We start from the raw sequence: 15418 nt of genomic DNA, 5'->3' as shown, positions 1-15418 counted from the left end.
TATATTTATTCAATTGGTGTTTTCCGCCATACTCAAGAATATTTCACTTATACGGCGGCGGCCGGACGGGAAGAAATCGGGCAGAGACCGGGGGACACCCACGACCATCCGCAGGATGCTGGCAGACCTTCAAACGTACGGCCGGAGAGGTTGTGCTTGTTGATCCCGGTATCGGAACCATTGGGCAATATCGGAACCAATGGACAATGACGTGCACTTCCTCTGTCAGTCCATCAACAATCAGTTTTCCAGACACGATTGTTTTGCACCACGATTCATCCTACTGAATCTACACTTGGCAAATGACTTCACCATGAGAATCAAATTGGAGGTTTCAGATCGTTTCCTCTGTTTCCGTCAACTTACTTTTGTCATCGTTTAGTCTTGTCTTTGGACTTTTTTCCCAGACTTCCAACGGTTCATGGTACTTCGCAATGATAACATACACATCAAATTTCGAGCCGATACGTTCATTTTCGACAAAATTATGGCTGGTTTGTCTTTTATTAGACTTTGACATTTTTTCTGTATTCATTTGGATTGTTGATTTTTCTGAATTGAAACATGGGTTCAATGAGATAAATGGTCAAGTTTCAATTGGGCCGTTTCGTAGATTATAGCCGTAAACGTGCAAAATGAAGCAAAAACCAAGGACATACATAATATACCAGCATGGGCTTGCATTTAATAACTTTTAATATATTGTACATACGCCTATAATGAGTCTTACATTCTTGAGTCTTTTGCCCTTGGCTGGGTCTCCTGTCTCGGTCACTTTTTAACATCACTCAGTGATCACAAAAAACAAATATAAGACAAACTGATGCGGTACTGATGTGGCTCCTTGTACTGTATATATAGATGATATCCGTATTTAATACAAAGAAAGTAGCAGATACAGAATAAGCGTGGCTGTAAATATTCACAAATGTACACGACTCAAAATGTAATATCTGTCACAACCCCTGATCACAACTACCAAGATTCCCCGTGTCATGTTCAGGTGCACTCCCTTACTTATGTTAAAGTAAATTATTTTGTGTAAGCTTTGACATACATGATGCCAGTCGTTCGCTGACGAAATGTCAAAATTCATTTCTGCAAAAAAAAAAAAAAAACAGTTTTAACCATTGCTACAGTAGAATAGTTATAGACCCAATGGTGGTCATTTCCACAATATCTAGAATGGACAAAGATTTGACTCTTGAGTAGATCCATTGATGCACTTGTACAGACTGACTCACGTTACATAGTTCTTCGTTTCAAACGTATCTGTAATTGTATCTTATCTGGTTTAAGTGTACGTGAATAGAAAATGAACAGGCAAGAAGGTCAAAGGCCCTTAAAGATCTGATAGGGAAACAGGGTCTGGCAGAACAATGCAATGAATATACAAGTAACTACAGCACAGCTCATAATAAACTTAAAATAGACATAACCTGGTTGGTATAAAACCCAGTAAGTCTCAGACAACTTTTTGCACTCAAAGTGTCATGCTAAAAGAGCATAGGCCCTAATTTTGGCCACGTGGTCTCTGCATTGCTGCACAATCCTTCGTAGAATTCTATGTATTAGATCAATGTAACTCAGCCTTAATGAGGCTCGCGTGACACAGTGAAGTTTTATCCCAGGGTTAATCATCTAAACGTAAATATTAACTTTCTCTAAAAGAACAGATATATGTACGTTCTTACCAGGTATAAGTCTACTCATGAAAGGTGTGACGACCATTCCAGGGGCCACTGGCCCAAATTATCAGTGGTGACACAATTAATTACTACGTGTACAGTGTGGGCCTTTGTGTAAATTTTCTAAAACTCCAAGATTTGACGAAACACGATTCTTTGTTCAAAAGAACCACACACTTACAACATTTTAGTCAGACATGGCTCAAATTCAATCAATCAAATACAATATTTTTTTTGTTTTTAAACATAAGACAACTCTAAACAAATTTGAAATAAATCATTGCACACAAGACAAATTGCCTGGGATATCAGGTTATTATAAAAACAAAGAACTTCACCTGCAGCAATTTGCCCATGGAAATTCAGGCCTTAGCTCTGGAAATGTAGTCTATTGTTCATTAAAGGAAAAGACCTCTAAAAATCGAAGTAAACATCACTACATAGACCAATTAAAACTATACATAAATTTACTTTCATATACTTTTTTTAGATTTTTGTGAAAACAAGTAAGGCGTTCAAACATCTGAATTTTAAGGTGGGATTTATGAACCATACTATCAAAGTTTAGGAACTGTGGCGTCACAAGAAGTTTTTCCAATTTTAATCACAACACTGAATGTTGGGATAACTCTCTATACCCATGAGTAAAAGATTACTGAAATAATGTTCACAAAAATTCCTTCTGCTGAGGGGAAAAAAAAGTAATGTGACGTCACAGTTCCTAGATACTGTCAGTGTGGCTCATAAAGCACTCCATAGCATTCAAATATTTGATTGCCTTTCAACACTTCACAACCCAATCACAAGAGAGATAACATATGCAAAACAGTTGAATGTAGCTGATATCTAACACATAGAAGAAGTCAACAAGCCAATCACAAGAGAGTTAACATATGCATAAACAGCACGCTTGTGGAGTAAATTTCAGACCTTGGTCCCACAAAAGTTTCAGGATTATTCGGATATTAAATGTATCTAAATGTTGAATTTGATAACCATTCAAGAATGAAACAACTAATTAGAAAGTATAGGAATTCAGAGCTACACTTACAAAACTGTAATTTAGTATTAGGTTTTAAATATGCACAGAATTTTGAATTACACGTATTACATTAATTTACACAGCACTGTTCACATTCAACAAACTGAAGCCTGTGAATGCACAGAAATGTAAATTCTGCATGTACATCCCATTATCCTGAAGTGCTTCAGTCATCTTGCATATTGACATGCAAACTTTGGGAAATTTATAGAGCCTGGGATACACAACGACTTTGACACATAAATAACAGTTTATGTCTCTATACAGTTCCTGAGTTAAGACTATCACTATGTTCTTTCTGTCAGTAACTATGTTCTTTGTATAAGTGAAAAAGAATGCATGATCTAAACACCAGTGAAATAAAACTTTAATTATATGTTGCGCTACATATTTACAAAACACATATGCCCCCTTCCAGCCAACTTTTACACCAGTTCCACCACACCTTAATTATGCATTATTTACTCTTAAGTGGTCCGGGAATAACATTTCTTAACAGTGAGTGTCTACATAATTGACATGGAAAATCATGATTTATATACACATATGTACACAGAGGCTTCTGCAGAGGAAAGCAAATCTAGTTATCCATGGAAAAACAGACCCATTTTTTATTGAATAAAAATATACTAACTCTATGAAAATACATGACATATTTATTATAGTTTGTTGGTATTTTAACTGGTAAAGGGTTTAAACATTGTTTCACCTACATGTTTAATTCTTAAGTTTTAAGTTAAAAGTACTAACTTAATCTTTACCAGCTGCCTCATTATAAAGTACACGTTGTAGGAAGTAGGAATGTGTCATTAGTTTTAACTGAAAGTTCAGAATTGCAAACAGTGAAATGGAGACGTCATCTTCAATGGCTGCTAGAGTTGCTTCCCTTTACACAGCGCTATACCACTGTAATAACTTCTCAGTAGTTTATACCATGGCTGCTTTCCCACTTAGCTAGGTTTTGTAAAAAATCTTGGCTTAACTAGTCTTCCATTTTAAAAGCTTCTTTCAAAAATATATCAAAGAATCACAGATCAGATTGAGCATTAAGTTGATCAAACCATATGATGATTACACAATATTTGATATCAAAATTCTACAAATATCAAATCTGAAGCACTAGGTACCCATGAGAAATTCTGTTTTGGACTGGCTTAAATAAAACATGTATCTACACAAAGCACTTGATTATTCACAAAATAAAATAAAACTATACCTTTTTCTTCCACCAATAGCATACTAATTGAATTTCATCTTTCATATAGAATAGATAAATTATATTTAGGAAATGTCAGCTGTATCTAGTAACATGGTTGTTGAAATGTCGTGGTAAAATAACAGTAACTACAAAGATAAAAAATCCACCTAAAATATAAATCCAAATAACTGTGCCCTCATTGGGGAGAAAGCACTGGTTTATACTGACATCATCACTTGTGGCCAGCATCTGCAAGGAAAAAAACTGTAGTCAGCAAACAACATCACACTATGTGTTTTGTTCACCCTGATGTAAGTAAACAAAACACACAAACGTCTCTACAAGCATGTTGAACCGGATTTTTGCATGCCATAGAAATCTGCACATTCTCCATTTTGAGGTCTCCTATCTTCATAAGGATGCATATGTTCATGTACCTCTGAATATTAATTTACCATTTATCAACTATTACAATGTACATGGAGTTTACAACTTCGAGAACACAGGTCAATGGGGCAGTGATAATTACAATCTTTGTGATTTACCATCAACTTAGGACAGGACATTACAAGAATTTAGGATTAAGGTCACAAGTTCTTTGTCTGGGGAAACCCTACCTTTGAAATTAAAAACTAAAGTACGGTACTCAAAAGCTATTCTTACTTTAAATAAAGTAAGCATTTTAACTTATGAATTGTCTTTTTACATACAGTATTTCATTTGAACTGTAGCTCGCTGCTGTTGCTACATTATTCAACAATATAATGTAAACCCGCAAAATAATCAGGTGTTTAGAAGGGAATTTTTAATAATCTTTAAAATAACTTTCAATTAAAATACCCACAGAATCCATTCTTCAGAAAAGAAAAGAAAAGAAAATAATAAAAAATCAAAAGGTAACAAACATACCCAAAATTTACAAAATAAGCTCATTACCCCAAGCAAACAACTTTTGACATTTTTTCCTACTAGTCCGTTGTAATGTTCAATAAAACAACATTTAAAAACTAAATGGCCTCTGTCTAACTGACTCACCAACAAAAATGTGGGATTCTTCTTATTCCTCCAGCTGAAGGAGGCCACTGTCCACTCTGGTACCTGGTTGTCATGGACACGGTAACAGCCATGATGTGTGTGACCACTGACCACAAGGCGTGGCTCTAACCAGGAAAACAGCTACAAATAAGAATCACAAATGACATTATAAACTTACCAATTTATTTCTTGTTTCACTTCATTTGGAAGTAAGATTATTTTATTTATACAGCAGCAGAGGGTGACGGAGGTAAAATGGGGAGCCACTCCTGACCACTGGCACACTAGATTCAGACTTGCATGGGGAATTTTTAATGTCCCACAGTCCTAATGCCATGGTGCTTGTTGGGCCATTAATGGAGTCTTATGCTCATTAAATGTGGCACGAAAGTTTCTACATCACATTTGGGTTATACTTTATTCTTTTAATTTTAAGGACAGATCTTAGTAGCACTGAAAGCAAAGAATTACATTTCTCTCTCAGTTTTCTGAAAAAGTAAAGACAATGAACATATTCTTCACTAGATGGACTAACCATGTGAATAAAAGGAAACTAAAAATTCCTGCTACAATTACATGTACACTGGCTATAAAGTACAGACCAGATGTCCCAAAATTTAGAAGAATTATATCACATGTGAGAAAACACTGCAACAAACTTTGTGGCACTGAATAAACTCTGCGTGCCTTCAACCCTCAGCCAGCCTAGATGTTGGAACACAACACAAAAAACAAAAATGTTCCGTAAAACTCAAAAAGAATCACTAGGGCATCATTAAACCACAATGTAAAACACATTTTACCAACCTTTTTCGTTGCCGCTTTGGACAAGCAATCAAATTTAGGTCTGAATTTGTCATAGCGTATGTCATCAGGAGCTTTGTCAGGCAGCGAGCAATTGGAGTCAGAATCTCTGTACATCGGGAAATGCTGAGGACAAATATAAATTACATATAATGGATATGTTTTTTTTAAAAACCATTTTGTTGTTTTACAACAGCTGGAGTGTGAGATATGTCTTAGTGTTAAGTCCAAGTCGAACATTTGGTCAAATGGGTGACAAGATGGGAATTAACCCAGATCATATAGAAATGGATTTCTAGCCTATGTTACCTCAGTTAATTCAAACCTAATGACCAACACAGTCTAATCGACTGTTCTGTTAGAAAGTGCCAAATATATACAGATATAGGTAAAACATAAGCCAGGGATAAAGCATACAGGCACTTGCAATGTGTTCAGTTTCTTAAAAAAAATATGACATCTCAGAAAAAATGCCAGTTAACTGACTTCTAGAAGTGCTGAGATTTAATGATAAAAGACTTCAACTGTCATAGCTGAATACATTAGCAGATGAAGCATGTTACCCTGAAAGACTTCACCTGTCATAGCTGAATACATTAGCAGATGAAGCATGTTACCCTGAAAGACTTCACCTGTCATAGGTGAATACATCAGCAGATGAAGCATGTTACTCTGAAAGACTTCACCTGTCATAGCTGAATACATTAACAGATGAAGCATGTTACCCTGAAAGACTTCACCTGTCATAGCTGAATACATTAGCAGATGAAGCATGTTACCCTGAAAGACTTCACCTGTCATAGCTGAATACATCAGCAGATGAAGCATGTTACTCTGAAAGACTTCACCTGTCATAGGTGAATACATCAGCAGATGAAGCATGTTACTCTGAAAGACTTCACCTGTCATAGCTGAATACATTAGCAGATGAAGCATGTTACCCTGAAAGACTTCACCTGTCATAGCTGAATACATCAGAAGATGAAGCATGTTAACCTGAAAGACTTCACCTGCCATAGCTGAATAAATCAGCAGATGAAGCATGTTACTCTGAAAGACTTCACCTGTCATAGCTGAATACATTAGCAGATGAAGCAAGTTACCCTGAAAGACTTCACCTGCCATAGCGGAATACATCACCAGATGAAGCATGTCACAGAGCGTGACTCAACAACATAAATGAAGTTGTCTATTAAATCTCATGAGTCACAATGGTTTATTATACTAAAATTGAAACTGATTTATAGCCCTGACTCTGTGAAACCATCCAATCGTTCATAAACATACATCTTGAACATGTTTGAAATTAGTTACGAAATGGATTAGAATATATCAGGTGTGAAGTTTCTGTATGCGTGCAAACTACAGGATTTAGTGACCATTAAAGATGAAACACAAGAGGAGCATTTCCAAAATACATACCTGCATAAGAATTGGCTTGCTGTAAGGGAGATAACTTTGGGGAGGAGAGCAATCTGGATAAGCCTAAATAAAAACAAAATTAACATCAAAATAAATTAATATAAAATATGTCATTATTGTCAACAACACCCCCCCCTCCCCAATTTTTTTACCATTTTAACATTATGGGTATTATTTTTTCTTTTTTTTTAAAAAGAGCACTGCTTTTAAGCATATTCCATCCTTGTGGATCAAAGAATTCCCATGACCACAATTTACTGGACGTTTTGTTACGTTTCACTTATCCTGATTGTTTGGCTTTCATACAATGAAGGCAGGAGAGTACACACTATAATCCTTGCGCACCTGAGATTACCAATGCATACTTGAAATTACCATGGTACACTACAGATTACCATTCCACAAAACAGACTAATATTGCCCCCTTGAGATCACATTTGCACACTGAAATTACCCTTAGGCACTGACAATACACTGGCACACTGAAATTTAAAAAGCTGGATAGCTGTTTACAGTGAGCATGATCATGACTTCATTGCTGCAGGACAAACAAATCTGCCTGACCGTCTTAAAGCATTATGACCCTCTCAAGTTACAAACAGCTCAGCAAAATCTGTGTATTTTATTCCACATGTTGTGACATCTGAGACTTTACATGGGTTTGGGGACAGCTTCAAGTCGAAAATTCTTTAAAATACATTTTAAGAAATTGGACTGGAGTTGAATTTTGGGCTGTTGTCGAAGACTGAAATGTAGTACCATAGGCATAAATGATCATGTGCTAGTGTGTTTATCCCAGCTACGACACATTACGCACATGTACACCTCTCGAAACACCACTGCAGACTACAAGTTACCTTTGCACACTTGAGATTGGTCGAGATTTGTCTCAGCTCTAACTCTGCTTCCATGCAGAACTCACAGCCATCCCCTTCTAAGGCCATGCTGTTGACAAGCACGAACAGAATGCCACGGATCTCAATGATGCGGACGGATGGTGCCTTCAGCGCACTCTCAAAACGATACTTCTTCTCATCATTTATCCTGAATAGTACAAAACAACTATATAACAATCAAGGTCTATTGGTCGAAAGTTCTCCTGCCCCAAAATAACCCTGCAAACCAGAAATACACAAGAACAAAAGAGTAACCTAAATAAGTGTGTGCACCACGCCAGCATCATCCCTGCATTCCGCGCCCACGGTGCAGGCAATACGAGCGTTCCAGCTCAGACTCGTTCTCACATCACTGGAGTGGTGATTCCAGAGGGGTAGATATGCACCTCTGGAATTTATTTACATGTACTAAATTCCTTTTCTCAAATGACACAGCGGGTTGGCATTGTACAGTAAAGTGCACCCTTACCAGATATTTGCCAGGTTATTCTGCAAATTGCAAGTCAAAGCAAAACGCTTTAGTTTTGCATGTCATGTAAATATTTTGTTGACCTGTCCAAGTCAAAAATATACAGTTGTTCCAAAACACTTGTTCTATAGACTGACATTCTGTCATTTCTAGTGCTGATTGATCAGCTTCATTTCAGTGTAAATGAGATGTATTTGGTGTTAGTGCACTCAGCCTGCACACAAACAAGTTAGGTTACTTTACCTGTTCAAGTGTCTATTAAATTTAAGTGTATTAAATGTCTATAATATGTCTCAACATGGTGACTAACTGAGGAAATGAGGACTTCCTTCAAACACAACACAACTGTGATAAAAGGAACACAGTAATAGTCAGGATGATGGTTCAAAATAAAACTGACAACAGTCCTCTTAGTTCTCTTAGTAAGCAAAGGTGAGTGAGGGAGTGCTTGGGGTTTAACGTCGTACTCAACAATTTTTCAGTCATATGACGACGAAGTGCCTCCTTGTAGCAGGATGGATTTTCACCGCTCTTTTATCTAGTGCTGCTTCACTGAGACGACTTACCGAAGGCAAGTAAGCCACCCCGCCCGAGCCATTATACTGATACGGGTCAACCAGTCGTTGCACTATCCCCTTCATGCTGAACGCCAAGCAAGGAAGTTACAACTTCCTCTTTTATAGTCTTAGGTGTGACTCGATCAAGGATTAATCCTGGATCTACCGGTTCCGAAGCGGACGCTCTACCAACTGTGCTATCCGGGCCGGTCTTAGTAAGCAAAGGAGTGAATGATGACAATCCCTTCACTACATGCTCACTTCAATCAAATATGCCCCTTACAGTGCCATCAAGAAATGCCCTTCACTGTCCTTTTCAGATTAATGGATTCTAATACACCAGAAAGAAATTCTCCCTTCACTATCTAGTTAAAACGAAAGGATCACAAGAAGTACATGTATGCCTATGGATGGTGCAATCAGAAAATACCTTTGCTATCGGCAAGATTATCCAAATAGATTTCGCATTTGATGGGTTTTGATTTGATTTGATCAATGAAATTGAGATGTTGCCCAGGATTTCTGCAACTTTCTGACTTGCTTTGGACTTTTGCACATTAAAATATATTTGTCCTCTAAACACCATAAATATTATTTTTAAAAACGACAATATATCAGCAAAATAAAAACTGAACAATAATCAGTCCAACATGAGTGTGAGGTCCACGCAAATGTCTGACACTTATCCTAAGGTTTTCATTTTCTCTAACAACAAAAGTGTACCAAAACTCAACTGAAACCCCAGAAAAGATCATTTATGACATGTCATGCAGTGAAAACTGAATATCTCTCAGATCAGCAGTATCAAAGTCAGATAAGCTACATACATATAATGAAATCCAATATCATGGTTGCCCACAACAACGTGCATCTGCGACTTATCAGGAGTGCGGAACATTCTTCTGAACCTCTGGACATGATATTCGAACTCGCTGTTTGAACACCACAGTCCCTCATCCAGTAAATCACCTGAGAACAAAACCACAAGTAGATCCTGAATGAGCAATTTAAAACCTACTGAAAAATACTGAAACAATCACTGTTTCAGTGATTGTTATGATTGAATAATCACTATATCCGTGATTGTTATGACTGAATAATCACTGTTTCAGTGATTGTTATGAATGAATAATCACTGTTTCAGTGATTGTTATGATTGAATAATCACTGTTTCAGTGATTGTTATGATTGAATAATCACTGTTTCAGTGATTGTTATGATTGAATAATCACTATATCCGTGATTGTTATGACTGAATAATCACTATATCCGTGATTGTTATGACTGAATAATCACTATATCCGTGATTGTTATGACTGAATAATCACTGTTTCAGTGATTGTTATGACCAAATAAAAACTGTTAACTACAACAATTATAAAAAAAAAATATCGAGCATAACATAGCTCTTGGACAGAGGCAATCAATGGCATAAAAATCATTTTATGTTCCTGAAATTAATTATTAATACGTATTCAACTGAATTAAATTGCTTTGCAAGAGGCTAAAAATGCCCTAGAACTGCAGCTTCATGGCTTCCAACCAGCCTTCACAATGTTTATCAGCTTCTGCTTCAGTACAGTGCAATTTGCGACGAGACAATGTTGTAACGGTTGATCAACAACACCACGGTGCTGGTATATTAAGATATACAGCTCGTTTTGGGGGACAATGGACAGTTAACTAGACAGTTAGAACATATCAGTGTCAAGTTATGCTCTGTGTCTAAGCTAAATGAGTGGGCTTAAATTTCTATAAATGAAAGAAACACTTGTAGCAAGAAACCTACTGATGGTAGCTTAAAATGGTTCATAAAAGAGCATATCTTGGACTGCAATTTGGTGCACATTACGAAGTCCTAGCTTTTCTATTCAAATTACACATACATGTAACTTCAAAACCCTAACATTAGCGTTTGCAATACACAAAGACTAGGTCGTGAATTTGTAATTTACAGTAATTTCTATGCACATAGGGTATTCCCAAATGTTGTACTACTGTCCTTTCTACAATACAGTAATACCTTTTAAGATACTAAATTTAACAATTACATTAAAATTGCTTCAGCTCTTATTGGGCGCAGACACTCAGGGCATGACATAAATTGTGTCTTATTACAGTTATCAAACAGGCCATAAGAGGCGAAGACTAGAGAATTTCATTTTTATAATATATATGAAAACAGATTTATGTACACATAGTAAGTTCTGATTGTCACTGTGGAATAGAAGATAAGGGAGATAAATAATCTACACTCTCAGAGTTATACCCCTTGAATGTGCATAGTCAAAAAAGAACATAATACAGATTCAAGCTATGCTATTTATGACCGACCTAGAACAAAGATGACATCTGGATGATGAATAGTCATCGCAGTCTGAAACTCCGCTCCATCTGCCATTCTCTAGGGGAAAAAAGAAATACACAATTTTAATGATTTTTAGCAATTAGTAATTGTCATGCTCAACAGACCTAATAAAGCAGCAGAACCTCTGAAAACTAAATCTCAGCAATCTTAATCAGACTTGGTGTATGCTTTCCCTGTCATGTCACAGCTTTCCCTGCCATGTCACAGCTTTCCCTGCCATGTCACAGCTTTCCCTGTCATGTCACAGCTTTCCCTGTCATGTCACAGCTTTCCCTGCTATGTCACAGCTTTCCCTGCCATGCCACAGCTTTCCCTGCCATGTCACAGCTTTCCCTGTCAAGTCACAGCTTTCCCTGCAATGTCACAGCTTTCCCTGCTATGTCACAGCTTTCCCTGCCATGCCAGAGCTTTCCCTGGTATGTCACAGCTTTCCCTGCCATGTCACAGCTTTCCCTGCCATGCCACAGCTTTCCCTGCTATGTCACAGCTTTCCCTGCCATGCCACAGCTTTCCCTGCCATGTCACAGCTTTCCCTGCAATGTCACAGTTTTCCCTGCCATGTCAGAGCTTTCCCTGCCATGCCAGAGCTTTCCCTGCTATGTCACAGCTTTTCCTGCTATGTCACAGCTTTCTCTGCCCTGTCACAGCTTTCCCTGCTATGTCACAGCTTTCCCTGCCCTGTCACAGCTTTCCCTGCAATGTCAGAGCTTTCCCTGCAATGTCAGAGCTTTCCCTGCCATGTCACAGCTTTCCCTGTCATGTCACAGCTTTCCCTGCCATGTCACAGCTTTCCCTGCCATGCCAGAGCTTTCCCTGCTATGTCACAGCTTTCCCTGTAATGTCACAGCTTTTCCTGCCATGTCACAGCTTTTCCTTCCATGTCACAGCTTTCCCTGCCATGTCACAGCTTTCTCTGCCATGTCAGAGCTTTCCCTGCCATGTCACAGCTTTCCCTGCCATGCCACAGCTTTCCCTGCTGTCACAACTTTCCCGGCCATGCCACAGCTTTCCGTGCCATGTCACAGCTTTCCCTGCCATGTCAGAGCTTTCCCTGCTATGTCACAGCTTTCCCTGCAATATCACAGCTTTTCCTGGCATATCACATCTTTTCCTAGTCATTTCATAGCTTTATCAGCTATATCATAGCTTTCCCTGCTACATCACCCCTTTCTCTGCTATGTCTGCTACAGCTTTCAATGCTTTGTCACAGCTTTCAGTGCTACATCACAGCTTTCCCTGCCACGTCACAGCTTTCAGTGAATGTCACAGTTTTCCTTGACACGTCATAACTTTCCCTGCTATGTCACAGCAGACACACAACAAGACAACAGTAATGCTAACAAAAACCCCATATATGTACATGTATACGTATACATATGTATTATATGGTATGTAAGAAACAACAGGCAAAGATCTCAGCCTGTAAAAATGAAATTTGGATGGTAAATATAACGAAGAAGTAATTATCACAATCAATTCCATATTCTGAGTTTCTTTTCTACCAGCATAACGCACTATAAATCCCCAAGACTTCTGGGTAACCGAACCTCAACTTACCGTCTGATTTTGTCAAACCAATGACCATTCTTAGAGCCAAGCAGGTGAGTGTCAGATAAAATCATAACACGGAGGGGAGGTTTTGGAAGATCCTCCTCTGTCTGGAAGCGAGCCCAGGTGAGAGAGGCGGAGCTCGGCCAGGTACACCGCAGTAGAACCATGTAGTAATGCAGGAACTCACAGTAAAACACCAATAATACTACCATGAAGAAAAACCTTCCCAAAGTCTTCATACGACAGGAAAGCAGCATTCTGATTGGACTAATCAGCCCTGTTGTCAAGACTGCAAAATCACCCCACTTTGCATACTGCCATGTTAAGGCTGGTAACCAGACAGCAGGTTATACCTGAAAAGCAAAATGAAGCTGATGTTAATCAATTTGTATCTTTTGCCATCTAAGCAGAAAGAAGGTTGGTCTAGTATAAGACCAACAGAATGTCCGGAATAAGGACAAATTGATCATTTAATTAGTTTATTTTAGATCCCTTTGCACTGTTTTAATGTGTCATTTTATATTTGGACTGGCGCTTGTGTAGTCGTGGCTGGGTTCTGTTCACATCTAAGGAATCAGGATTACCCAAGCATTGTAAAAGAATATCCAGACACCTCGAAGATGTTAGCAATCCACTGTTTTCCGAAATTTTATGATGCTTCCTTCATGGGTGGACAGGATACAGCTCTGACTATGCCAACACCTGTCCAAATATTACGACCTATCCGAGATAAACGTTCCAGGGAGTTCCGCATTGGGATACTTGCGCATATACCGGAAGTTGGGGTTAGATTACATTTTTGGCCCTATGCCCATGTGTGTTGCAGTGTAGCCTGTTTTTAGCTAGGCCTACAAGAAGTAGGCCTAACCAAGATACTATTGTGACATATGTACTGGTTAATGTTTAGTTAGCCCTTCTTGATGGATTATGTGTGCTGTTTTAAAATTCTGACATTCATTGTAACACTGAGTCCATCACCACTTCTTAACCCCAACTTCCGGCCCTATAAAAAAGGGGAAAGTTACCATCCTGGGCTAATGGCAGGGCATCATCTCTTCCGTCCAAGAGCTAATTTGTTTAAAAATGTCAGTTAATTACATCTAATCACCATTTGATGGTGAGGATCCATTGGGCAGCTAAAACCAATAAAGACAGAAAACTGCCTCATTATCTTAAGCTTCTACTGGTTACACAATCCCAGCCAATAAGTGTTGTTGTTGTGCGAGATTTTTTTAGGGCACTCGACAGACTGATCGATGTGCTCTCAAACGTCAGACCAGCTGTTCATAGTGCAGACTATCAATCAAATCAATACATATCTGTTTTTTACTGTCTGAAAATGTATAAGGCGCACATGTTCAAATCAGCACATTATCAACACGATCCAGTTCCGTTTTGTGAGAATGCCACATACGCTTTACTTTGTTATCCGACGAGTTCTTGCAGCCCATGGTGGCAGCCATTACAGAAGATATCCCAGGGCTAGTCCAAACTGAAACATTGGGAGGGGGGTTACTTTAGTATATTTAAAATAACGTTTATATAAAGATAAATCTCTTACCTTTTAACACTTGTCATTTACTTTTCAATATATTAAACAGTATGCGACATTATAAGAGTAAAAGATTTCTTCTAAATGCGTTTTTCGAGATACCAGCGAAAAAGCCCCCCCCCCCCCCCTATAAATTTGAACGGAACCACCGAAGTTACAGCCTTCAACCCTCCAAAATGGTCTAGCAAATGTGATTTCAGTCACCACCTCCAGTTTGCCGCAAATGCAAATTGCAAGTATTAACTCTATGGAAATGTAATCGATATGTTCTTTTTGTACACATGCCTTTCTTCTCGCTTCAGGAGAATTAATTTTGGTTTCTGACATAAATAAACAATTACCTCCATTTCGATCATTGAATGTGTCATTTCAAGACGTTTTTAAATCGAAAGGACATGTTGAGCTGACCGCCTGATTGGAACAGAAAAATGCATATCAGTTGATCATTTCAGTGCCTGTGAATAGTCATATGCAGTCTGAAGGCACATTAATGGGTTGTGCATCTAATTTTCACAGAGTGAGTTTGCAGACTCACAATACATTGTTAAGCGTATCATGATGTGGCATTTATCAGACAATGTGCATATATGTGTTTGACTATCGGTGTTCCTATTTTACACAGCAAAACAATCAACCCATCAAAACAATTACCAGAACACATGGAGTATTCAGACCATATCAAGACTATACACCAATTAAATTCTTCCTAATTATATGGCACTGTCTTATACAATGGCATGGACAAGAGCGTGCAAAACTTTCTATTTATTTATTTATTGGATTGGTGTTTTACACTGTAGGCTACTCATGAGTATTTAACTTATACGACGGCGACC

General features: G+C 38.1%; 1 protein-coding gene across 1 annotated transcript; it reads right to left on the bottom strand.

Moving 5' to 3' along the window:
• Positions 1 to 552: 552 nt before the first annotated feature.
• LOC135474761 (metallophosphoesterase 1-like) lies at positions 553 to 13496 on the bottom strand. Its single transcript, XM_064754350.1, is given in 10 exon segments — positions 553 to 1098; positions 4096 to 4177; positions 4964 to 5104; positions 5771 to 5893; positions 7190 to 7252; positions 8047 to 8233; positions 9939 to 10080; positions 11446 to 11496; positions 11499 to 11515; positions 13037 to 13496. Coding segments are annotated over 10 exon segments (1233 nt in total). The 5' UTR covers positions 13288 to 13496; the 3' UTR covers positions 553 to 922.
• Positions 13497 to 15418: the final 1922 nt, after the last annotated feature.

Source organism: Liolophura sinensis, chromosome 9 (assembly GCF_032854445.1).
Source record: "Liolophura sinensis isolate JHLJ2023 chromosome 9, CUHK_Ljap_v2, whole genome shotgun sequence".
Taxonomy (NCBI): Eukaryota; Metazoa; Mollusca; class Polyplacophora; order Chitonida; family Chitonidae; genus Liolophura; species Liolophura sinensis.
Note: the sequence above shows the minus strand (reverse complement) of the source record. Positions and strands in the feature narration are given on the sequence as shown.